The sequence below is a fragment of the Anguilla rostrata genome, chromosome 12, assembly GCF_018555375.3.
Source record: "Anguilla rostrata isolate EN2019 chromosome 12, ASM1855537v3, whole genome shotgun sequence".
NCBI classification, from domain to species: Eukaryota; Metazoa; Chordata; class Actinopteri; order Anguilliformes; family Anguillidae; genus Anguilla; species Anguilla rostrata.
This window is the reverse complement of record NC_057944.1, coordinates 22,006,136-22,031,785: the sequence shown is the minus strand read 5'-3', so window position 1 is coordinate 22,031,785 and position 25,650 is coordinate 22,006,136. Positions and strand designations below refer to the sequence as shown.

The following is a 25,650-nucleotide window of genomic DNA, read 5'->3' as shown; positions in this document are numbered from 1 at the left end:
TGGGTGTTAGAACAGCTTTATTGAAACAATGAGATTCTTCTTTTCTTCTACAAGCAACTGTAAAATACAGTCCTGCCCATATGAACACAATATAGTTGTACAAAGCCAACCCCATTGTTCCGTACCAAGTTATAGAAAAAAAAAAATCTCATGGGGAGAAAAAAGTGCAGATATTACTCGCTGAGGAGTAACTATGGAAACACATAGGAGTTTAGGTTTTTCGTTTTTAAATCACAGCTTCATTGTAATGGCCTGAACAAAAAATAAGCATACAGCACCAGTGACCCACATGGAAGTTCTGATTCTTTTCTTCCGGAACACCATTCTGAAATAGACCCTCAGGTCAGCCAGCACTGCATGGCTTGGACTGCAAAGAAGGCACAAAGATCTCCAGTCTCAGTTCCAAAGATAGACAACCCCAAATTCTGTTCATTCTCCCGGGTCTGGCCGGGTCTTCTCCTTTTCTAACATGTCTTACACGTGCCCACACATGCACGCAGAGAAGAGGCTATCGTTTTGCACTGATGTAGGCACTTGAAGTGCCCAGATGGCACAACCTGAAGTCGATCCAATGTACAAGTCACGTAAGGTTTCTCCATCATCTAGGTGCGACGGCATACATTGTTTTTAACATTCTTTATTTCTTATTTGTTTCTCTTTATGCTGTTCAGGACAGCTCATGTTTCAATCATCTTGAGCAGGCACAGACAATCAAGGCCCACTCGCATCAATGGTGAAACTATTAAATCTACAGCAAAAAAGAAACTACTTTAAAAAAACTGAAAATACAAAATAAAAATGTAAAAGTACACTTTGAACAAGTTAATTAGTGATAAAACCTTGCAACCTCAGGTGTATATCAAAACAGAGAAATGACCATGAGTCTGTAACATTCTGAAAATGTGGCTATACAAAACATTTGTTTGCAAAGCACCATGAAAAATTTTGGAGCTATATAAACACTAAAACAAAAAAGCCAGTTGTTTCCCAATTAGAACTCAAATAGTTTAAAAATAAAAACAAAATTTTAATAGCAGGTAAAAACTAAATAGATTCCAAAGGCACATAATTTGTAAAAATCAGAGGGGGGGATTCCTCTTTTGAAAAGAACATCAATGGGGCCCTCGTTAACTCGAACGATTTCTCAAGGTTCTGCGGTACACCAGAGGTTTAGACAGGAGTATGATGATCATGAATAGATCATCTAACATCATCCAGTTAGGACTCTTCAACCCTGGTCCAGTTGATATACAACCTAAAGAGAGCCTCCCAGCTCTCTTTAAACAACCGAGCACACAGCATCGAGAGAGAGAAAAGGCTACACAGGCTATGTCAAAAGGCTGATTGAATGAATCAGGTGCCTAGATGGGGGTTGGTTAATCCATGATGACACTGCACAAACATAGACCAGGGTTGAACCGCCCAAAGCAAAGTATTAGGCCTACATCTATTACAGCCTATGGGTTATGCCCTAATATGCTCGTAAGTTATACATCAGAGTACATAGCTTATTCAAGTTCTGAAATGCATCTTCCAGCAGAGCTCCTAAGAGACATGATTGTCATCTTAGATTCAATGGGGAAAAAAAGCACACGGTTTCTCCACAAACAGTACAGTAACAAAGCACTTGACTGAAAAGGATAGTTAAGTTGTGAGACACCATGGGTGTCCACAATTTCTTTCTTTTTAAAAAAGCACAGCCTGTAATTCTACTAATACTGAAAAAAGAAAAGGGCTCAAAAAATCACAAGAAATACAAGTACAGTATGTTGCTTTCATTACATGACATGCTACAAAGTTTCCTAGTAAACATTTTTTTTAAAAGTACAGGACACAAAAAATAAGTATGATGGATTCGTCCTCGCAATTCTTTTTTTTTTTTTTGTTTAAATCTGTTTTCAGTAGAAATATATACATTCATTACATCATATGACAAATAACTGAAGCAAAGCCAAGGCAGAAGGAACATTTCAAGTTTGAATCTCACCCATAAGGGCCAGTTCCAAAAAAAAAAAAAAAAAAAAAAAAAAAAAACAACTTGCAATTTTCTACTGTTGGGGGGGGGGGGGATGACTTTGTCATTAGTTATCTCTTCAAACAGGCAGAACTTAAAAAAATGTGTAATATCATGTTACCACAGCCTTACCACACAGTTACCACAACGAGGAATGTGGAAAATTTGGCACTAAAAATGTATGCTAAGCATTTTAAGTGTTAGTCTACCATTATATCAAAGCTGTTCCTGCAAAACAAGTTTTATAAACTGTTGCCTGATATATTTCAACAAATTTAATTTTAACAAGTTGGATTTGAAGACTCGCAGTCTCATTGGGTCTGTGATAATAATGGCTGATTGCCACCAGTCTGCATTTCCTCTCCTGAACAAGTCTGTTAATACTGAAAGTGAGCATACAAGAGAGCACTGAACACACGAGGGGGCACAGGTACATTGAGTCTAAGCTGTATTATACCAAACCAAATGCTCTCAAAGCCATTTTGGTGATACTCTTATGCTCTGTGATTCTACTACAGAGCAAATATTAGAGAGGTTTTCAAAGTCTTGAAAACTACTTAAATGTGCAAAATACTGAAAATAAAACATGATCATGATTTTGGGGAGTTGAGCTTAATCATATATGTGTTAATAGTCTTAACACAGTATTTCCAAGTAGTAAAACTTTGAAAAGACCAGAGATGAATATATTGCACTTAAAATTTGTCCACCAAATCACGGCAGAGCAAGCAGAATAGCTTTATTTTTTGTCATGCAATTAAACACATGATGTGCACGCTCATGCCCTCATGTCTTTTAGTGACACAACTACACTATACTACTGGAAACTGAGGCATCAGACTTTCACTCCGAATAACCACCATTTAACAACAACAACCTTTTTCAGGACCACCTGCATGGTCCACAACGTTGGATATACCCCTGTAACAAAAGAGGGGAACAGAAGGCAACATGGCGTTGATTTGGTAATGGTTAAACAAAGAACGACGTGAGCTACTGCTGGCACACAAAGCATCAGGGGGAGGAGACCCCGTGAGCAGGTCTTCGATTTTGATTGGCTGAGAACATAGATGGGGACACCTGCCTCAGGTCCTCATTTGTCTCTCGCTGCGACAACGGGGACTGTGTTCCAAACGCTGATAAGGTAGGAAGTGGAGCAGCCACTTCCTAAGCCCTGATCATGAATCAGCAGTGTTGAGGGGAGGAGGAAGTGACATAGAACGCAGTCTGCCGTATACTGTAAGCACTTCCCATCATCAGCAAATACAAGAACTTTAGGATAAGAATCTTTGAATATTTGTTAGTCAAAATGTGGCCACACTGCTGGCAGATTCTACAATAAACTAGGAGGTACAAATGTAGCATTATAAGTGGAAGCCTGGCCATCTGATACGAGGCTAGAACAAGGCTCGATGGCTTTGTAAATATCCTATTTCCTCATTCCGTGCCTGGTTTATAATGGCCAACCTTTGCTAAAATAGGCTTTTGTTTTTTTAATGACTTTCACATTTTTCCAAAAGCTACATATCAAGTAGCCAATCAATGGAAATCTCCCTGCCCCTTCACATTAGACAGCCCTGTAACAAAATAAAAAGTAAAATCATATAATGTTACAGGGGTGATTTAGCTAGCTCTGGAAAAAAAAGTGGATTTTCTGGATTATTTTCATTTGCATTCCATCTTTTCTTTCCTTAAAAAGAAGGTTAAGAGCCACATCTCTTAGCCTTCCTGACATTCTCTGGGTTTGGGTTTATTGCACCTAAATGTGCCGAGCACTGCCAAGAGTTGGGGGGAGAGTTGAGTTACTCGAGACTTGAGGCACACAGTGAAATACAGACACAGAGGGTATGGGGACACATGGGCCGTCCCACATCCCTCCAAGAGGGGCTTCAATCCAGGACCACACGTCAGGGGAGGATGGGAGGAGGGGGAGGAGGGGGTGGAGGGTGAGAGAGCCGGACGCTCCCTCCTCTCAGGTCATGTAACGGGTGATGGCACGCAGGGCGTAGAGAAGCTCGGCCTGCATACGGGCCTCCATCAGGAGCAGGTTCACATGTACCTACAGCGAGGGTGGGCGAAGGAGAATGGGTCACACAAAGCCAACCAACCACAAAATCCCTTCTTAAGACTGTGCAACTTTAGCTCTTTGACATTCCAAGTTTCAAGTTTATTTCATTTATATAGCACCTTCCATGCAAAAAGCAGCTCAAAGTGCTGTACAAAACATATCTTAGCAGATCAATAAGAACATTCAATAAAAGCACACAAAACTTTACACCAAAGACTACAATAAAAATAGAAACGAAAAAAACAAAACAACAAAACAAATAGAATAAATACATGATAATAAAAAGAATACGGGAGCTGGGGTTGAGTTGTGTAGTCACTATTCAAAAGCTAAATTTAACAGATGTGTTTTTAGATCCTTTCTAAAATTGTCATGATTCTGACACGCGAATAGACGGTGGTATGCTGTTCCACGCTTTAGGGGCGTAAGAGGAGAAAGAGGCTTCACCAGTTTTCTTTTGGGTCTTTGGTACAGTCAAAAGGCTGGCCTCAGAGGACCTGAGTGTGCGCGCAGGGACATAAGGTGTTAGACAGTCGGTAAGATAGGAGGGCTCTGAGCCATTCAATGATCTGTAGACCAAAGAGAGAATTTACCAAAGAGAGAATTTCCAAAAAATGTACTCGTCTGTGTTCAAGAACTCCAATGCTATGAATTACCAGTAGTGACTGTTAGATTAGCATTAGCACGTTCAGTTAAGATCGTACACCTTTAAGGGAAGTAAGCTATTAATTTAAAGAAAAAAGAAAACACACAGAACTGTAAAACAGAAAAATAGACCAGTTTTGGTATCCTTTAAGCTGGCCTGTATTAAAATTGTACAAAGCTGATAATGAGATTGAAGTTAATACTTAATTCTTTCCTAGTTCCCTGTTTTTATAGTACCTATAATGCTGAATTTCCAATTATTCTAATATTGTGTTACTATTTATAATATTCCATAATTTAGAATAAGACATTGTCATATGAAGGTCATTTGGAATACTGTATATGGAATGAGCCATTTCTGAACCTTGGCATAGAAGAGATGGGCTATTCTGTTAATGTTTTGCTAGATACAAACTTTTTAGTCATGTAAATGCTCTCATCAGAATTCTTAAGACATCTGGAATGCTTGGCTTGATGATCTGCATGTGTGTGAATGATTTTAAGGATGTGTTGGTGAGTCAATCTATTTGGCAGTTGTCCACTCTATAAAAGAACGATTGACAAATGTTGCAGAAAGTAAAGGAAATGCATGGACACTTTGGACATGGTCTCCATGTGTCAGTGCACCTTACATGAAATTTCAAAATTAATTTACAGTCGGCTGTGTTTACTCATGGAAATGTAAAAAGTGCACACCAGTTAGTGGACACCTTTGCCAAAAAAAGACAAAAGAATTTCCTTTTCCCTACTGTCAGTACCGAAAAACATTTGTAGAAAGCCCAGATACAGGATATGCAACCCCCTTTACCCCACCATGCTCAGTGACTCCCATACAGGGCTCTGATCTGCCACGCCCTCACCTTCTCAGAGTGGCGGAACTGGCGCCAGTAGCTGTCATACATGCGCCGCGTGGTCCTCTCTGGGTAGCAGGTCACCGTCTTGATGTAAACTTTTAGACTGCGCTCCAGCAGCTGGTTGACCTCTCCATAGTCATAGTCATCATATCTGCAGCAGAGGTGCAAGTCAGAGTCCAATTCTTATGTCCGCACAATTTAATTAAGAGACAACACATGCACGCATGCACACGCACACACACATGCACATGCACACACACACGCACACACACACTCACACGCACACACACACGCACATGCACACACACATGCACACGCACACACACACGCACACGCACACGCACACTCACACGCACACACACATGCACACGCACACGCACACGCACACGCACAGGCACACGCACACGCACACACACACACACACACACACACACACACACGCACACACACATGCACACGCATACGCACACACACATGCACACACGCGCGCGCACACACACACAGTCAGAATGTACAGGTATGAGACCCCACACCAGCACACACGACAGGGGCGAAAGAAGCGCAGGGCATCCTCGTACCTGATGCCGTACATGCAGTGCACGTAATTGAAAAGGGCCCGCCGCAGCATGGTGGTGTCCACGTCCTCGTGGCTGGCCATGTTGTAGTAGGTCAGGTTATACACCGTGCGGAACTTCTCGTCCAGCAGGTGGCCAATATCCGAGTACAGCCGGTTGACCAATGAAAAGCCGTGATCTTCCCAGGAATAGTCCTGCCAAAGCAAGGAGCGCTGTGAAGGACGGCTACAGCTTGCAGCACAGTTACACCATCCACAATTTCAACAATACCTCAGTGATGTGTAAAAAGCAGTACTCACATTACATGAGGACCACAGGGAAAATCGCTTTAAAAGTGCAAAGGAAGGCTAAATCAGTCAGTTTCCTAATATAACTCAAACTATGGTAATGATAGTCAAACCATAACTGAATTCATCATATTGCAAAAGTAGCACCAAGAATTTTTTATTTATTTTTTCATACTATTAGATGCAATTCAGGTTAGTATTATGCTCAAAAGTAACAGCAACACTTTGGCTGTAGTAAAAGAGTGGCACAGAATGACCAGCACAGTTAGGTGCCCAGCTTTAAGACAGCACTGATGGGGCTTCAGATGACATAGTTAAGACTGCAGCAGGAGATTTCAGGGCTTTGGGGCTCAGCTCTTTCACGGTGTGAGAGCCTTTACCGGCTGAGCCATGCAGGAGCCACACTTGATTTTAAATTACATTAGACGCCGCTGTGAGGGTGGATCACTGACTGCCACTTGGTTTTGTCACAGTTCTAGCCTGCCTGCGCTGTGGCTCACCTGTGCTGTGGCACAACTATACTGTGGCTCATTTTTATTCTACCTCACCTGTATTCTGGCTCACCTGTATTCTACCTCACCTGCATTCTGCCTCACCTGTATTCTGCCTCACCTGCATTCTGCCTCACCTGTATTCTACCTCACCTGTATTCTGGCTCACCTGAGCTCTGGCTCACCTGTATTCTGGCTCACCTGTATTCTACCTCACCTGTATTCTGCCTCACCTGTATTCTGGCTCACTTGAGCTCTGGCTCACCTGTATTCTACCTCACCTGTGCTCTGGCTCAGCTGTACTCTACCTCACCTGTATTCTGGCTCACCTGAGCTCTGGCTCACCTGTATTCTACCTCACCTGTGCTCAGGCTCAGCTGTATTCTACCTCACTTGTATTCTGCCTCACCTGTATTCTGCCTCACCTGTGCTCTGGCTCACCTGTATTCTACCTCACCTGTGCTCTGAAGGTTGGTGGGTTGTCCTCCCCATGCCTCGCAAAGTCCTGGTAGCCAAAGGTGGCATCCTCCACAAACCGAGACACTTTCGATGATGGCACCACTTCGTCTTGGAAACCTGTTTGAATGCACCACACCAGGATATCAGAATAAAGAAATCTACACAGACCATTTTGTTCCCGTTCATGAACCTCACAGGTAAGCAAATGCAATGTTTACACAGTTTCACGTCACAGCTTACACAAGAGAGAATGGCGGCAGCACCGTTGCCAAATGTGCAAAATGATTTTCAAAAAGTGCCAACTCAAAGCCTCAAGCCTTTGTTCACCTCCATTCTTAATGCAGTTACAGCAGCCCAGACAGATGCTGGCTGTTTAACTGCATTACTCAAGGCCGGAATGGGAGCTGGGGTGGTCTTCTAATGAAGACAACTGGCTAGATTCAAATTTGCCCGAAAGGCGAAAAAAGGGGACCAGTGACGCAGACTCTGTCACACATGATCCCGCTGTTGCACAAGCACATCTGCCCACCTGGCTCGCACACAGGGACGGGATACAGATAAAGAGGTTTGCGGAGTTTCGCAATCCAGCGGCTCTGGCGGGTAATGCGCCGGTGCCTAGCAACGGCAGCGTGCGAACCGGGGCTGGCGGGGACCCGACGGCGTCCCGCGCCTCTCCGTTTGTTCTGCTCCAGCGACGTTTGAGTCGCACACAGAAACGTCATTGGACCAAAACGCATGAAAGTGAATCGCACACGAAGGAAAAGCCGTATCAGCTGCCCTATATACCCCTACGAGAGCAGATCATCCACCCGCAGGAGAACACAATGTCCGGATTCAGCCAATACTCTAACAGAAGATTTTCCAGATTCCAATTTTTGCTGATCCACAATATCCTACTTCAATGTCACAAATAAGATTAATTAATGAAAAAGAATTAGGTTATTAGTGCCTAGATATTCTGCCCTGTCTTTTTATCTCTGTGAGCGTATAATTGTGTACATACTGATCCATTGCATGTATCCGTGTATGTATGCCTGTATGTGAGTACATCTGTGTACCCCTGTATGTGTGCACACTTGTTTGAGCTTTTGCGTGTGTCAGCATGAGCATGTACTTCCAACTGCAGCACACGGTTAGTACCTCCAGATCCCACCAGGAGGCTCTCCTTCTTCTCCTTTTCAAAGCGTGTGGCCATCTCCTCCTGCGAAGCCTCCTCATCCTCTCTCTCCTCCAGCAGCCTCTTCATCCTCTCCATCAGGGCCTCCAGCTCGCTCACAGAGTCCACCGTCTGAAACGCATGCCCCCGCCATCAACACGCGGCTGTCCAGAGCACCCGCTGCTCTTCTGCACGGCACAGACGTGCTTTAGAGCTGCCAGGCCAGTCAATGCTATCAACACTGACCAAACAGAGGCAGCAGCAGTACGGTTCTGTTCTAATGATCGAGGTGCATAACCGCTAACGTGAGTAGAGTAGGCTTATGAAATGGCCATTGACCTCTGACATCCCAGGGCACACACTCTCCCCTGAGAGTATCCAGGCGACTCAGCCAAAACAGCTGTGCCTGCGCTATGAGACCCTTGTTTGTTCCAGCAGGATCTGACTAGGACCCGTCAGAGGTACGCGGGGCTGTGCGGTGCGGGCGACTCACCCCGAGGGCGGAACTGCTGAAAGGGACCTCCTCCAGGCTGTTGTCATTGGCCAGGTCGCACGAGCACACATTGCTGACACCCATCTGCTGGAAATTGTTGGTGTTCTCCCCGTCAGGTTCGGGGTTGATGCCACTGCCGAAGACAAAGCTCGCCAGGGCATGGAAATGGGCAAGAAGCACCACTGCGTGGACCAGCTCTGCTAAAGACCAGCTGTTCTCTCCCGTTTTCACCAGATTCTAAGAGTAAAAAGAAAAGACAGATGGAGATGGAGAGAGGAGAGAAGATGAAGGTGTTCCCTTGCTTCAATCAATTGTTTCCTAAAGTTAATGAAACATACGTTGCTTATTTTTAAGATGTCATGGGTATAACTCTGAATGTATGTGTGTGTGTGTGTGTGTGTGTTACCTGTATGTGGTCCTTGGTGATGAGCCAGGGTCTGTGTGCGAGGAGCTTGTTGATCTCGTTGAGGTTCCTCAGCCGCTGGGGAGCGTACTGTAGGCCATTGAGCCACTCCACACATACGCCCATCTGGTAAAACTCCTGAACGTGCATCTTCACCAAGAACGAGCACTGGTGCCGGGCGGCTGCCTGCGGGGACCAAGTCAGCGAGCTCATTGCCAAAAACCCATCATGGTATCCCGATACTACTGCTGAGCAATATCAACAAGCTTCCATTTCCTACCTGATATCGGCTAACAGTTATCTATCTTTACTAGATAACTAATCTAAACGGGGTGTCATGAAGTATATTAAGCATGAAAAATAATCGGCAGGAATTCTGTTTAAGAAGCTACCAGTAAATATCCCTTTTGCGACCTGTGCACACAGTACATTACGTGGGCAGCACAACTCACCATGATAGCGATGTAGTGGCGGTAGTGCAGTGGAAGGGGCCCGTCCATCCTCAGCAGGTAGAACTGGCTCCTCAGGAAGGACTCCAGGTAGTGCGGGTGAAGGGCCATCACCTGGGTCAGGTGGTCCACGCGCCCGCTTGTAGAGTACTCCTCTGCCAGGAGCAGGATGGTGTGGCTGTCCACGGGCGTGGCTTCTACAATCTGGAGAAAGTCGGGGGTGACCGTGAGCTATTGCATCAACTTCAGAGTTCAAATGAGGCCAAGAACTGTGGGGTGGGGGGGGGGGGGGGGGGGGGGGGGGGCTAGAAGGATCTGGAAATCATTTATTTGATTGGTTTTTCAGGGTGACTTGAATGGTTTAGGACACAAATCACACTACGTTTACTGTACTTTAACAAGAGTAAATCAGGTAAACAGGATTACTTTAATGCCATGGTGGCTGGCTATATAAGAAATTAAAAACAACTGTGTGTGTGTGATCAGGTTGCTAGCTGTGTGCTTAGGAGGTCAAACTGAGTACTTTCCCTGTGTAACATAAATGTATAATGACTGCTTAGCTTCAAACGGATATAAATGATGCATGCTACATTACTTTTTCAGAGAAATGTCCAACGGTTGGTATCCAACCAGGGTACCAACCCCAAATTCTGTAGCATCAATAAAGGTCATAAGTAAATTCAATTGCAACTTCAGGGAGGGGGGATAATATATTTGTCACTGGAAATAAAGAAATCCATCTAGGCAGGAATGCCCCACTACAGAAGGTGCAAATCACTGGCAAACTTATTGTGCAGCGCAAATACGGAAACAGCACACAGAATGAAAGAATGTGACCAGGAGAGGACTGCTGGACTTCAGTCTGATACAGGGGCCTTGAACAGGAAAGAGAGTAGATCAGATAGAGGAGGGGAAAGAAAGTGGGTGAGATAGAGGAGGGAGAGACAGAGCGGGTGAGACAGAGGAGTGGGAAAGAGTGGATGAGGTAGAGGAGGAGGGGAAGAGACAGTTGGTGATATAGAAGAGAGGGAGAGAGAGTGGGTGAGATAAAAAAGGGGGAGAGAGTGGGTGAGACTGCAGATGAGCGAGGGGGAGAATGGAGGGAGAGGAGAAAGTGCAGGAAATAAAGGAGAGGAGGAAGAGGTAAAACAGCAGAGAAGAGAGTAAGAAAGAATATACAATCAAGAAAGTAGTGAGCTGAAAGATAAGAGTAGGAAAGGAGGGAGGGGGAGAAAGAGTGGGCTAGATGGAAGGTGAGAACAGAAGAGAGTATACGGGCAAGAAGAGAGAGACCGGGTGAGAAGAGTGAGAGAGAGCGGTCAACAGAGACGAGGGAACTGGCAGAGAGAAGATGGAAGCCAAATGGAACTTACCTCATTTTCTGGAATGAAGGAGCTGGGGCCACTGGTGAGTGGACGAGGGACTTTCATTCCCTTTTCCTGTTAAAAACACAAAAAGAAAGAGGGAAAGCTTTGTCAAAGTATGAAAACAAGGCTTACAAAATTACACATACAGCCTCATCTGACAACAGTGTTTCCTAATTAACTGTTGAAATATAGTCTTTAACAGACATAACATGTATGAACAATGTCCAAACACAACAATAATCACACACTATCTTAATATTACTCCAGTAACAGACAACACAGATGGCACAGCCTGATTTTGGCACAGTCATGTAAACTGCAATGAACTGAAAATAAACATGGAATTCTCGTCATCTGCTCTGCCCTGTATTCCAATACCAACAATCAATGTTTCCGTATAAACTTGTGAAGCAACAAAATCATTTAAATCCAACCAGGAAAAACAGCTCTGGCCTCAACTGACCACAGAGGAATTTTGATAAATAAAAGCATAAATATCTAGGCTTATATTATGTATCAAAATATAAATTTGTACATTGGTGCTACAAATGGAGATTTTCAGGGGTGACACTAACATATTCAATATTCAAAACCTCTGTGCTCGAGTGTCTAGTGACATTAGTAAAACACCCTTTAATTCCAGATCTAACCCAGGGAAATTAACAATTGTAAGACAAATGGCAGATTGGTGAGAAATATGAAGTTCAAGCTTGAAGAGACAATCAATATGCACAACACACCTGCCCAAAATCCCCCAAATCCAGTTAATCAGGATCTCTCCAAAATATCTGACTACATAATTTTGAGTGAATTTTAAGATATATACTAAACATTACAGTTACACTTCTCTGGGACAGCTAGTCCATTGAATCCTGCATCTTTGGAACACAGGACATTTCAAAATCTGCATTTTATACAAATTCACTTGCATTCAAATAAGATTTCTGCCACAATATGCCAACTGACAATAATAACACAATAAACATCTCTCATTCATAATTTTATTAGGATACTTGCAACGGAAGCGGGATGATTAGCGGGATGAAATAAAATACAAAAAATTATCAAAACAATTTTTTGTCACACAGGCCAATAATAAAAATCCCCTAGGAGTGATTGCTGTTTTAATTTACTCATGTTGAGCAAGCTAGCTAGTGCATGACATCTCAATTTTGACTTTTTATTTAAATTAAGGGCTTTCTCTTCAAATCTCGCTATGGTACCAACAGCTGAGTAAATATTATGCTCAATAAACAGCAGACACCAAAACACAATTGCCTCAAGGAAACAGGAGTAAATATTGTTGTGGTTCAAGTCTGGGTCATTGCTCCTTGTAATATCTGTGTTTATAGAATGCAGCGTATTCTTCCCCTCCATTTTGGCTCTTTTTCCAGCAGAAAAATGCAGAATCCTGTGTTAACACAACCACTGGGGGAGACCTGAAAATGTTTTGACAGATTATGGAAGTCTTACACCAAAGCTACCAGCAATCTGATTTCCTCTATTTATCGCATATTTGTCATGGCTTCAGATCTTTAGACAAAATTCTCTATTAGACAAAGGGAAACTGAGCAAACAAAAAACACCATGAATTCTGCTCTACACCACAGAATTCTTAAGGAGAATGTCTGGTCATCTGTCCATGAGCTGAAGCTGAAGTGTAATTGGGTTACGCAGCAAGACCATGATACAAAACACAAAAGCAAGACAACATCTGAATGGTTGAAAAGAAACTAAATTTAAGTTTTGGAGTGGTCTAGTCAAAGTCCTGACTTGAGATGCTGTGGCAGGACCTGAAACAAGCAGTTCATGCCCAAACACCAACCAATTTGACTGAATTAAAGCAGTTCTGCTAAGAACATTGGACTCAAATTCCTCCACAGTGATGTGAAAGACTGATATCAAATTATAGGAAGCTTTTGGTTGCAGTTATTACTGCTAAAGGTGGAGCACACAGTTATTAAGCTTAAGTGAGAAATTGCTTTTTCACATGGCTGATATGGGTGTTTGATCATTTTTTTTCATTAAATAAATGAAATAATACATTTAAAAATGTGTTTAGTGTTTACTCTGTCAAAAAGATCTGAAACCATTCAGTGTGACAAATATGCAATAATAGAGGAAATCTGGAAGGGGCCAAATACTTTTTCACAGCACTGTATCTTATAACCTGCCACCCACAAACGGACTAGCATTAGGCTGAAGTCTTATTTAGCCAAGTCTGGCAACACAAATATTTATCCAGGGATTTCTGGCATCACAAGGGCCTATAATGGGTGCAGTGATATAGACGCTAATGTAATTACATGTTACATATTGCAATGCAACTTAATACCTTGAAACTACAAGAAAATTGACCAGGTCTTATGTTAATGTGTCGTACACGAGGAATGTGAAATAAAGTCAATTGTAAATAAATACTTGTCCGATCAGCACAATTATCTTCTGGGCGTTATTTTACAGACTTTTGTTTTTTTGTACTAGCTGTGATGGCACATGGTACAGTAAAACCTAGGCCCACTGCAATGTCTATTAACTAGGCCATTTGCTGGATAAAATATAAACACTTAGGCAGACTAAAATAGACTATGGAACACTGCATATTCAGTGAAAAGAAAACAGGCTGTTCTCTCCATTCAGCAAAACTTAGACACAATTTTGCATTTAGAGAAGGGGAATCTCTTCATGCCCCTGTTATTTACATAACATATACATAAGAGAAAATAATAGCCTAAAACCTTTGCCTCCGGTAACAAACCTTTAAAGGTATGCTAAACTGCACTCCTGAAGTTCTGGACTGTTGCCGTTAGTCAAAGTAGGCCTAAGTCAATTTGAGAAAATGCAGCAAATGGAAAGTTGCAATATTTATCTGAATGAAAGTGTAATCATTTCCTTTATGACTGACAAATGAAATACAGCTTTATAATTTCTGTTTTAATGTTTGTGGGTAAAGTAAAATATGTTTACACATCAAGCAAAAAAAAGGTGTCGGACAACGCGTCAGTTGGCCAGGAGACACGTTCCGAGCCGGTGAGCTCATCTCCCCGTCCGTCGTCACGGGGGCAGGGTGTCACAGGACTCAGACACCCCTCTCCTTTTTCCCCTCTGGGGAACGAGCCAGCGTAGTAGCCCCTCCTTTCCGCCAGCCCTTTAACATTTCCACCACAGCAGACCGTGTGCACATTAGCCCCAGCCGTGACGGCACAGAAAGTGCAGAGCAAAGAAACCTCCATTACTCACACTTCATTTTACAAGTGGGTTAAACAAGGGGCACCTTACAACACGCTGCGTGTGCAGATAAGACTCTCCCACACTGCATCCTAGTTACACACTAGCAGTGCCTGTGTTTTTTAATTGTCAGCCAAACCTATGTGCGAATTTGATCTCTCGTTGGAACATCGCAGAAACCCTTTGTAACACTTTTACATGTTTCTTCTTTTTATATTCTTGTTTTTCACACTTTCCTCCTGGACATCTGTGCTTTATTGCAACAGTACAACTTGCAGCAGCTGTTACAATTCTTTGCAAAAGGACAAAATGTACAGAATATATAAACAGTCCAAATCAGCTAAATGGCAGACTGTTGTGCAGCTGAGAAGGAGGAAAAACAAGACCTGAGTGTCCAGAATGTTCCTGAAATATGCTTGTGAGCGTACGTGCATGCGCTAGTGTAACTTCTTGCAAGATCGTGGTATACAACGGCTATGAAAGCTGTGATCAGAGATGAGGTGGATGGGACAACAAGTCTTGTGCCAAGCATATGGAAAATTACAACACTTTCCCCTTTGCCATATTCACACCACTGGTGTGGACCAACGGCCTTGTGCCGCAGGGCTTTGCAGAGCATGAAGGATAGCGCACTGCTCTCCTTCACTCTGCACACACAGACTGGCCTGCTCCAGCAGAAACCAAATGTGTAACTGTTTCTGGAACACCTCTGATTTATACTCAGGAGTTAAGAAGTCCCTTTCTCCCTCTGTGTTGGCTTTATGAAGATGCGACTGTTTACACATCCTTCAGATAAGAACAGTTCGACAGTTCTGCCCACAGGGGATTGTCACGAGTATACACACACACACACACACACACACACACAAAGGCAGGAAGACTGAGGAAGCTGTACAATAATCACAGGCTCTGTTGTTCTTTGGTTCTTGTTGTGAGAAAGCCACTGTTCTTAATGTCCCTACACAGGCCGATAAACTCAAAGAAACGCTAGCGTCATTGTTCTAGAGCTAAAACAGCAAGGTTATAAAAACATGCCCCCATCTGGGTCAATGTTGCATTCTGAATCTTTAAGGAACAGGAAAAAAGTCTTTACATCTAAGGAAGTGTCTTTCCTTAGGCAAAAAACATGAGAAAATGACACGTCTTACATTTCCTCTTTTAATCAATCAAGGAAACTATAACCATAGATTAAGTATAGCCTATATGTTATGCAGGATCAAACAGATTATAATTAATGACACATTATTGACATTTCATTGCTATATGTTGGCTTTTTTAGCACTCATGAACCAATTCTAACATTTGAAAAGGTGAAGGAGTTCACAGATCCTCCTTCCCCTCTCTGAAGCTTCTTAGTATTCCTGAGACATTTCTGGTGATGACATTATTATCATAATTCAGTCAAAATATTTTTCAAAAGGAACATGTGATTGCCAAGCCACAAGAAAAACTTGTTTTCCCACAAAAAAAGCACATTTTTTCCATAAAGTGTTGGAAGATTTTACAGAAACAAATCATCAACGTTTTATTATAATAGCTGCTTTCAAACGATATGGTAACTGTCGATCAGGAAGTCATAAGGGCATCGGTCACAGCATAAACAAAGACACTAGGTCTGCGTTGACTGGAAAGACAGGATTGACTCATGTGCAACAGTCAAGTCGCGGTGGCTCCACCCTACCTTTGGCAAACATGGATATGAAGACAAACCCACTGACCCTGTTTATGAAAACAGCAAAACCTGGGCCTTTACCATTATGGTGGGTATTCTACCATGGACTCGTATATGAGGGCAACGGGTATGATGGCAATACATGAGGCAGGGGAGAGATCCAGAGGTCCCTGACACTTCTCAAGTGTTTCTCCATGTTTGTGTTTCACAGATTAATTTGCACACAAAGTACCATTAGTTATGCGAAGCTTTAAAAAAAAATTTTTAAAAAAAGCCACAAAATGGACTAATTTTTATTATCACTTGGTCTTAACCATTTCCTAAAGACTCATGTTACCTTACATAAGATGTTGATTCTGCAACAAGACCAGTGCACTGAAAGCCCAGCATGGAAACATTCAGCCCTCCAACCCAAACAGGCATCAAAATAAAATATTTTTTAAAAAACAAGGCTCTTTCAAAGACCTTCAAAAACGACTTTTCTCCAGCTAGCTGCTGCCTCCTCCCCAATCCAATTCAAATAAAAACCAAGCCACATTAAATTTACATTGTGGAGACGGCATGTTGTAAAAATGGCTACCTTGTTCATAGGCTTTGCTGACATTCCCAAATAACTGAGGTGCTAGTTTAACTGCCCCAGATTAAATTCCTAGAGATACCAGAGGTTTCGGGTTGCAGGACTGCACCCCGGACACAGAGCGCCCTGCGCAGTCTGGCTAACCTCGCCTTGACCCTTTCCTTTTGAAGAAGACCCCCATGAAATATCACAGCATCAGCTCCATGACTGCACTCAGTGAACCAATAGAAAGGGGCTGCTTGTTTTTCCTTTTTAGTTTGATACAGAAAACACAGGACAGGCGGCAAGCTGAGGTGAACTCGAAAACACTGATAAAGAGCGCAGCTCCAGTGTTATCTCCTGATAAAGCTCACACAGTCTCCCAGCCCTCCCTCCCTCTGTCTCTCTCGCCTACATCTGAACTCATCAGTTATAGCCCAATTAGCGCAGGCAGTCCAAACTCCAGTTGGAAAAACACTGCGGGACAATGCCGGGCTTTGTGGCTGCTGCCGCTGCCGTCGCTGCTCCGGCTGCTGTTGTGTAAATGGAACGCTATTTAAAGAGCAAAGATCGCAGAATGCACCGGTGGCCCCCGCCAGCAAAGGAGCACGGTGAAAAACAAAAACCGGCGTCGAGAACAACCCCGGCGTTTTTCAGTGCAGAGACGTGCCGCGATTTACCAAACAGGCTGGGCTGTTTTCAGTCCGGGCTGACGTGTTTACACTGCACTCTCTCCTCAGCCAAGTATCCCAGAGTGCTTCACTCAGAGGGAATCAAAGCGTCAACCGCAGGTCATTAAGGAACATCATTCCCTATGGCATTTCAACTCTGTGTGGGGGGGGGGGGCAGGGGGAGGGAACCTGTTTACCACAACACCGCAACAGTAAAGCAGTCATAGTGGGTGTGATTGATTGACAAGTATGGGGGTTGAGGTAAATGGGAGGGGTTACGCAGAGAGCCCTAAGAACCTAATTTAATGACAAAAAATAATGAAAAAAGTCAAAAAGTAAAAACGCACAAACGACCAGGCCCAGAACTGGAGAAAAACAAGCCTCATGCACTAGTCTTTGCCAGCTTATCTCCCAAGGGTGACACATTTGCATGCGCAACCACAAAGTGACATAAATCATGCTCCCCTCCTCCCTACCTCTCCAAAGTGGAGTTTCTACAAGATTGTTGTTTTCAGGCTGTGTGGAACTCAGAGCCTGGCTGGGGGCCAGCTCACAGTCACATGACATCAGTGGAGTCAGCTTTCCAGCCAATCAGGGCCCGTCTGCCAAAGGAGACCAGACACGCAGGCCAGAGGCCCCGAGCAGAGGTATCGCAAGCAAAACCTTAACAGTCCAGCTTAGGGAGAAGGGGAAGAGTATCTGAAAGAGTCCAGAGTCAAATTAACCTGCTCAGCGGCTACTGCTGAACAGCAGTCATCAGCATCAAAAAGCACAGTGACAAAGGTCCAGTTTCCTCTGCAAAACTAAGTGCCCAGAAACAGCTACAGCAGGTCTGACACAGAATGAGCCTTCAAATAAATCTGTAAGCGTGTCCTGTAAAGAATTTGGAGCTTATAAACAGAAATACATTTTTGAAAATGAAAATCAAAACAGTCCTTTTTAAATTCTTCTCACATGAGAGGACCAAATATTTCTGTCAAGTGAAAGGACTGTGAAAACAGAGAGGCAAATTTGAACGGTTACAAAGAACAAGTGTAGTGACGCAAAACCGAGTGTGACTGCGTCCAAGGGCACAGGGAGGTGGACTGGAGGACGTTGTCTGAACCTCCCCCGTACTGGCCGGGCCCCCAGACTCCACTCCTATGCTCATAACATGGAGAGAAGCAAGGAAAAGTGCTGATGACAACCTATCAGCCCTTCCCTCTTTTCCTGTTTCCAGATAATGGGACAGACTTGCTACTTAATTTCTTTAGAGCTTCACAATCCACAGTAGAGGCAAAAGGACATAATGGCTTTTCCCCCTATTCTGCCCAGGAACAGTTCCAACACCTGTAGACAAACCCCCAACCCCATCAACCCAGCCAGAACTAGAGTGGTGGTGTATTGAGCCCAGATACGCCACCACTGCGCAGTTGCCCAGCAGGCCTGCCGAACCTCCAGGGGTCTGAAGGATAAAGGGGAGACTGAAGCACGTTGGAGGAGCAACAGAAGCCTCTCCTGTGGGGGAGCAGGGGCCAGGAATGCAGGAGAGGCTGCGGAGGCCTGAGTGCCAGGGGCCTGCCTGCGACTCCAGCACAGGAGTTACATAATCCCCATTATACAGCATCTATCAAGGGCCCTTTAAGGGGGACAAGGGGCTCTGGTCAGCCCAAGCATTAGCACATGCACAGCTAAACCCAAAAAATAAGTCAATTTTTTTACAAGCAAATGAGCCTTATATTCAGATGTATTTCTATTACTTTTTTTCTTTTTCTTTTTACAAAATAAGACAAAAAGCTTGCCAATGAGGTGAGACAGTTTGGCTCATTGCCAAATTTACCAATGGGGTAAGACAATTTCACTTGTCCAGCAAAAAGTAACTTAAAACAAGCTCATATTTTTACTTGAGAGAAAGAAAAATATTTCCATTACAAGACTAAAACACTTTTAAGACAGGTTTTTCTCCCCAGTGTATTGCTTTTTTTCATCTTATAAACAAGCGATAAAGTATATAATTTGCTTTATCATCCTAAAGACACCCCCCCCAAAAAAAATTAAATAAAGTCAAAGAAACATCCTTGATAAGCCTGCTTTTAATCAGTGAAACAATGGGAGTTGATGGGGACAGCCATCCACACCTGTAGCCTACCTACAAAATCCTCATTAGATTGGGGTAGACCAAAAAGAAACAGAGTGGGATATCACTGGCACAGGCAGAGCCTCTTCAGCTGCATTGATAGTAGGACCATTAGTCACAATGGCCACTGAGTCACTCACAAGTCTCAATTTCAATGGATTTGGGCATACCCAATTAAAAACAAATGGTCAAATTTGCCTTTTCACACCATGACTGTTTTCCATTCTACTCCACTGTTTTCCACTGCCTGAGGCCCCAGTCCAGTAACTGTACTGCAAAGCGAACATCCTCACAAGCACGACCTTGGTTTATAACCTGTGCTGTGTGTAAAGTCCAGTATACGTTCAGGCTAGACGTGTGTCTGTTTGACAATTCTGACAGATCACGGTAGGAAATGGCATCTGCATCTGGGTTTGACCCTGAGCTGCCAGTCAGATAAAAGTTCCTGTAGCCTGCAGATGGCATTCAGCAGAAACTGGCAGCAGTGTCACAACAGATAGTTTTCTGCATTTTACTACTATGTACCAACATCGTACTGCGTCAACAACATACAGTGTATCAGTGTACCTACTTCTTTTCACATTGTTTCTAAACCCACTACTGAATTATCAAAAAAAAAAAACAGTGAATGGACACCCTTGAAGATATCAACTTTGCTTTGAACACACCTATCAGAAGTTTTTTTTTTTTTTTTAAGTTTTACAAAGTTATCTTAAAAGCAAAAAGTACACTACACAGTGTGCCAGGCTTGTGCACAAATTTTCATTTTCACACTGTGTCCTGTGCAGGCTGTCTTCAGTCTGCACTTCCCTTTGAAACAGTGCCACAGAAAGCAGAGAAGGAGCCCAGCGCAAGGTGGATCGGTCTGAACCACGGCCCAGCCAAACAAAACAGGCCGGCCGGGCACATTCCGCAGGCGGGCGAACGCAATACGACCGTCTCGCACCGCGCAGGCGCCTGCGGTGCCACCGAAACGCCCCGCCGCGCACTCTCTTAACCAGCTGAGCTGGGATGGGTCATCGAAAGGGACGCGACACCCGGTCTTCCTGGAAACCGGATGTGCCGTACAGAGTCCCCGCGGCGACGCCAGTGGAAACTCAAACAGCACTCCAGGAGGCCTCGGCCTCTGGTCTCACCTCCACCCGCTTCTATGGGAAACGCGAGCATATGTGCAGTTACGCAACAGGCCTCTGTTTGTCCTTTCTACAAACAGACAGACAATTTCCTGTGAATTAAGTAGATAGAGTCTAAAACCCGAAATCTCCCCCGCTGCCACCGGGTTGATCGGTCAGGCCCTTTCCATCACAGGAGCATCATGGGTATTTTCCTGTTCTTGCATCAGAATCGTCGCAGCTATTTCCGCGACAGCTGGCGGAATGAGCTGACAGAGAGGTTTTCCTGTTTGCAGTTAAGCGCTCAAGAGAGATACAGATAGAGTGGTTTCAGAGTGACCTCCCTTTCACTAATCATTTTACTAGATTCACTTGAGGGAAAGTCTGTTGAAGATTTAGACTGCAGAAAGCAGTATTCTGGAGTCGGTTAGAGTACTGAACATGTCACCACAGAGTTTTCGCTTCAATTATGGCTGCAGTTAATGATGCTGCAATTAAGCCCTCAGCAAATTAAAAACACAAAAAATGACCAGGGCTAGGTACGCCAGTTAAGCCATAGCAGTGAGTCACCTTGAATAAAGGCTGCTGCTAAGCAAATAGTCTAAAGAACATAATAAAATTAAGTAATTAAGTAGCATGCTGTACCCAAGTAAGTGACCTTGGCCTTTTAGCTAATTCAACAGGCCCTATAAGAGGGCAGAAGTATGGATAACATGTAGCCTAGCATGCAGCATGTATACTAAAATGGCCCATAGCTACAAACATTCCACATGCGTTGTGTTTAATGAACAGAAAGCTACTTTTTGACCCGTGGGCCACCCCTCTCCATGAAGTCTCCATGTTACCAGAAACTTCTATACAAAAACAATCCCAGAGTGAGTTACTTTGGTGTTTAGCATATGTCAAAGTGGCCTTTTCTTAAATACTGATGTTTTGATGTGAGTGTTCAAGGCAGCTGTTTCTGTTCAACTATTTGCTGCCAGTTACCACTGGATTTGTTTCATCACTTCTCGGCATTGTGGAGAAGTTATGGCAAAAATAAGATTATGTATTTCTTTTCTGCTGTAAGAGTCAGACCCAGACAAACCACAGTGTGTAAATTTGGACAGATTTATCATTTTTGCATGTTTATAGTTTTTTTATTATTTTATTTTTTACTGGTAAAATCTCTTTTTGCCATTAAACAAGTCAAATAAAATAATTATCTACAGTAAAGACAGGGACATTATTTGTATAGGTTATTCAGACAAACTTTTAAAATCATGTTGTTCAATGACAGTGTATTTTTCAGTGTTGTATTTACATTTGTTTGCCGTTTCCTTTCATGCAAGCGAGCTTGGCAGCTGCGGGTCCCCTAAAACAGGAAGTGGGATGGCTGGTGTTGAATCAGCAGCCTGGGCTCTCTGGCTTTCCAAAGTTTGGCAGCGAATCAACAGAAGGATTATATTCCAACAATAGCGGTTTTACAAAGAGAGGAGAGGGGTAAAACTTTCTATAATGTCCAGGAGAAAGAAAAAAAAAAACATTCCAACATTCAGCCAAATAGCTTCTCTTGTTAGGCTATCTCTTTCTTGGTTTTGCAATTTTTTAGATACCAGAATGATCGTCTCCCACTACAAACTTTTCACTTAACAAATCTGTCTAATTGCATTATGACTGCCTCTCTTTTGAAACCTTGTAAAACTTGCAACATGCTAGTTTTATACTGCACCCAGAAGAGCATTTGTTTTCCTAGCAAAAATGGGGATCAATGTGCTGTTTAGTTTGTAATTATCAGCAAAACGGAATTTATTCATGTGTTTATCAAGACAAGTCAGATGTCCGTGGAGTTTGTCCCTACTCCCCTCCCCAATTATATGGGCTGTGCATTCCTGCTAATTTAATTTCCCTGTAAAGGAGGGCATCTCTGGACACCACCTTTTTTAGAACTCTTTCACAAGGACTTTGCAACCCTCAGCTCCCAACCCCCAACTAAAGGACTACAAAAACAAGTCACTGAGCACAGGAACATGACCTCACCCTGTGCATGCAACAGAGATATTCGCAGTAACTTGAAAACCACAGACTTACCACAAGGGTATCAAACACTGATAGCAGAACAAGGTAATGAGAAGATAATGACAAATCTGAGCCCAACTCAGTAGCAGGCATATAAAAATCTGATCAGCAATTGCAGTTGTGTTAAATGTCACACCTCTGACAATACTGTATACTATTTGCACTTTAAAAACGACCAGACACAAAAAGCTTCTAACTTTACACAAGGGTTTTCAGCCATTTAATTTTCTGTCATTTCTAAAAATGCAATACCTTTCATAAATTAAATTTCTGGTTAAAGCACACAAAACAAGATTAAAAAGTTATTCAAAAGGCAAGGCACTATTTTGTCATTCCAACAAGCAGGATCAAATAAATAACCTACTTCACTGGCCATGCCTTTGCCCACCAAGGCCCCTTAAAAGTTGCCAGTGTAGAATTCAGCAGGTCATGGCACACATTTCACATGGCACACATTTCACCTGAAGCCCATCTGAAATGCCCACCCTCTGGGGCATTTTGCATGTGTGACAGAACTACTGCAGCACAGACATGGGGCTCCTGACACCCTCCTGACACAGTCCTGCATTCCACACTGGACCTCGAAATGCCCTCCGGCCACTCGACTGTCCCACTGACACCCAGTAGGACCCAATGAATGATCCACTAAGCAATGTGCGTAACTGTCCTTATTTCAACACTGCAGGATCTCTGGTCACCTCTTGCAATAAATGACCATAGTAACCCAAGTGCCCGCAATTGCTCAATGAAACACAGCTTGTTTAAAATAAAAGGAGATAATACTGAGTGCACTGCTCACCCCTTGTGAAAAGAAGTGCATCCAGTATAAGTGGGCCATGTGTGTCCAGGATGAATAATGACAGCTAAAAATAGAGCAGGGCAGAAAGGACTGCGTTTCATTTCCATCCCCACAATTTTACAAGTTGCATTACACACACCATTAACAGCGCCCAATTAACAAGCGCCAACAGTTCAATGCCCAGACATGTGTCAATGCCCAGATGTTCCCTTTCATTATAAAACCTGGAGCTCATGGCAGGCAGCGTAACACTGGGGTCTTTCAGCACTAATTACGCAGTCCTTTTCACCAGCTTAAGTTGTTTTTTCCCCCTCGATTTTGCTAACGTAACTAAAGTACTTCTTTTAGGATTTCCAGAACGTCTACCAAACCAGTAACGTTATCTGTGCTCACCCCCTGCCCCCACCCACCCAATTTTGATTATAAAAGAACCGCAGTATCGGCGTTGTTTTGATTGGCATATGTAATACACCAAAACATCTAATAAGCTATAGGCTATATAAGCAAAGCATTGTGAACAATTTGTCATAAAAACCCTGCAGAAGTCGAACATTTAAAAAATACAAGAGTCTCACGGCGTTAACTTATTCCACCAATGAGACCGGATTTGTGAGCATTAGCTAACACAGCTAGTTAGCTTGCTCCGCGATTCTGATATGCCGGAGCTAGAACCGTGCAAGTTCAGAAAGGGCACAATATTGTATTCGCTTGTAACTTAACGCTGATAAATACAATGAAAAAACCACCATAAAGCAAAAGAATCGACAGAATAAATGCGCAAAATTCATCGGCAGCAATCTAGCATTCTGTCTGACCAAGCCAGTTTCCAAACTAAGATCTTGAATAAACTGTATCATAAAGTAATATGATAGTTAGCCAGATTAAAGAATATTCAACATTGAAGCTGAAGGATAAACTGAGCTTGTTTACCTTTTTTCTGATCACTTTTTGACAGTTGTTACAGATGAGATAGGAGTTGGTAGTGGAGAGAGAGTCGGCACTGACATTCATTCTGGTTGCTGGTGAGAGAGCACAAATTGAATGCTTTGTTTCAACTAAAGCTGGTTGAAAGGCGCATTTTTCTTGAAATATTACAGAGTTCTGGCAGACATTTGTGGCCGGTATTTGGTGATGGGGCTGTCTTATAGCTGTTACTAAGAACGAGGCCGGTTGTTTGATGGCTGGTCGAGACTCCTTCCCCTGCGCTCTCGCTCCCCACACAGCAACACTTTTGGAGCTGCAAGTTTCCAACTTTAGCCCGAGCAACATTAAAACACGCCCACCAGCCAATCGCTTGGCTCAGGGGGCGTGGTGCTGATTATGGCGACTGTACCGGTATGCAAAACTCCGTATTAAACGATTATCTCAACGTTAAGCACAAACATATATTATGTGGCATATCCACAACTACGCCAACTAACATATTCATTAAAACGTGATGCATCTCTGAAATCATACCGATTTGTCTACTTGCACTGTAATGACCGGCTACATCTGCATACCCTTCTGACCCTTCTTTGCATGTCTGCATTTGTGCTGTTTAATGTTTCTGATTTGAGTAGCTTTCAGAGACAAGCCCACTAGGATTTTCTCTGATTTGTGGACCCTATGGACAATAAAATTGCAACGCAATATAATAACCAGACTGATGCCAATGCTAAGGTATCTGAATAAAAATATTTTTCTTCATGGAGACAGGGGAACATGCGTGTTTGGTGAGCTTCTGCATTTCTCTGTATAAAACAAAAAAATATGTAATATAATTGAGTCCAGGGAGAGAGAGAGAGAGAGAGGTTGTTTTATACATTACATTTACATTGTAAAACTCTTTGATTATTCTGGAGATGAACTCTCCTCCCTCGCTTTGTGTTGAGACCCCAAACAGCTAGAAATCACGGAAACATATTAAAAGTTATTTAATATAAGCAGTAATGAAATAACACATTTTACATTATTCATGTTCCTAAATTGTATGCTTCTCTGCTGTGAAATATAAAACGAGGTCAAGATGGAAAGGGCTATCCAAATGTATTATTTTTATAATGGGCATTGTTTATGTTTTACAGTAGTGTGTGTCTTGTGCACACATTAATAAATAAAATAAAAAATAAAATAAATGAACAGTTATTTTCACCAAAGATGTCCGTATGGTGAGATTCCATAAATATGTTTTCAGT

General features: G+C 43.0%; 1 protein-coding gene across 1 annotated transcript; it reads right to left on the bottom strand.

The window, feature by feature from the left end:
- LOC135235485 (sestrin-3-like) lies at positions 1 to 24,716 on the bottom strand. The gene is made up of 10 exons (XM_064300933.1): positions 24,404 to 24,716; positions 11,268 to 11,333; positions 9,898 to 10,098; positions 9,449 to 9,631; positions 9,043 to 9,279; positions 8,534 to 8,681; positions 7,392 to 7,510; positions 6,160 to 6,350; positions 5,588 to 5,732; positions 1 to 4,073 (listed from the first exon to the last, which is right to left on the bottom strand). The coding sequence occupies exons 1-10, from the start codon at positions 24,482 to 24,484 to the stop codon at positions 3,987 to 3,989; spliced, it is 1,458 nt and encodes a 485-aa protein (XP_064157003.1). The 5' UTR covers positions 24,485 to 24,716; the 3' UTR covers positions 1 to 3,986.
- Positions 24,717 to 25,650: the final 934 nt, after the last annotated feature.

Bases quoted from the DNA above. Each gene is read 5' to 3' on its own strand.
- LOC135235485 (XM_064300933.1), bottom strand. From the start codon at position 24,484: ATGAATGTCAGTGCCGACTCTCTCTCCACTACCAACTCCTATCTCATC. The intron at 11,334-24,403 runs GTAAACAAGCTC...TGTTTTTAACAG, and splicing joins AAAAAGTGATCAGAAAAAAG to GAAAAGGGAATGAAAGTCCC. The intron at 5,733-6,159 runs GTACGAGGATGC...CCTCTGCTGCAG, and splicing joins CACTGCATGTACGGCATCAG to ATATGATGACTATGACTATG.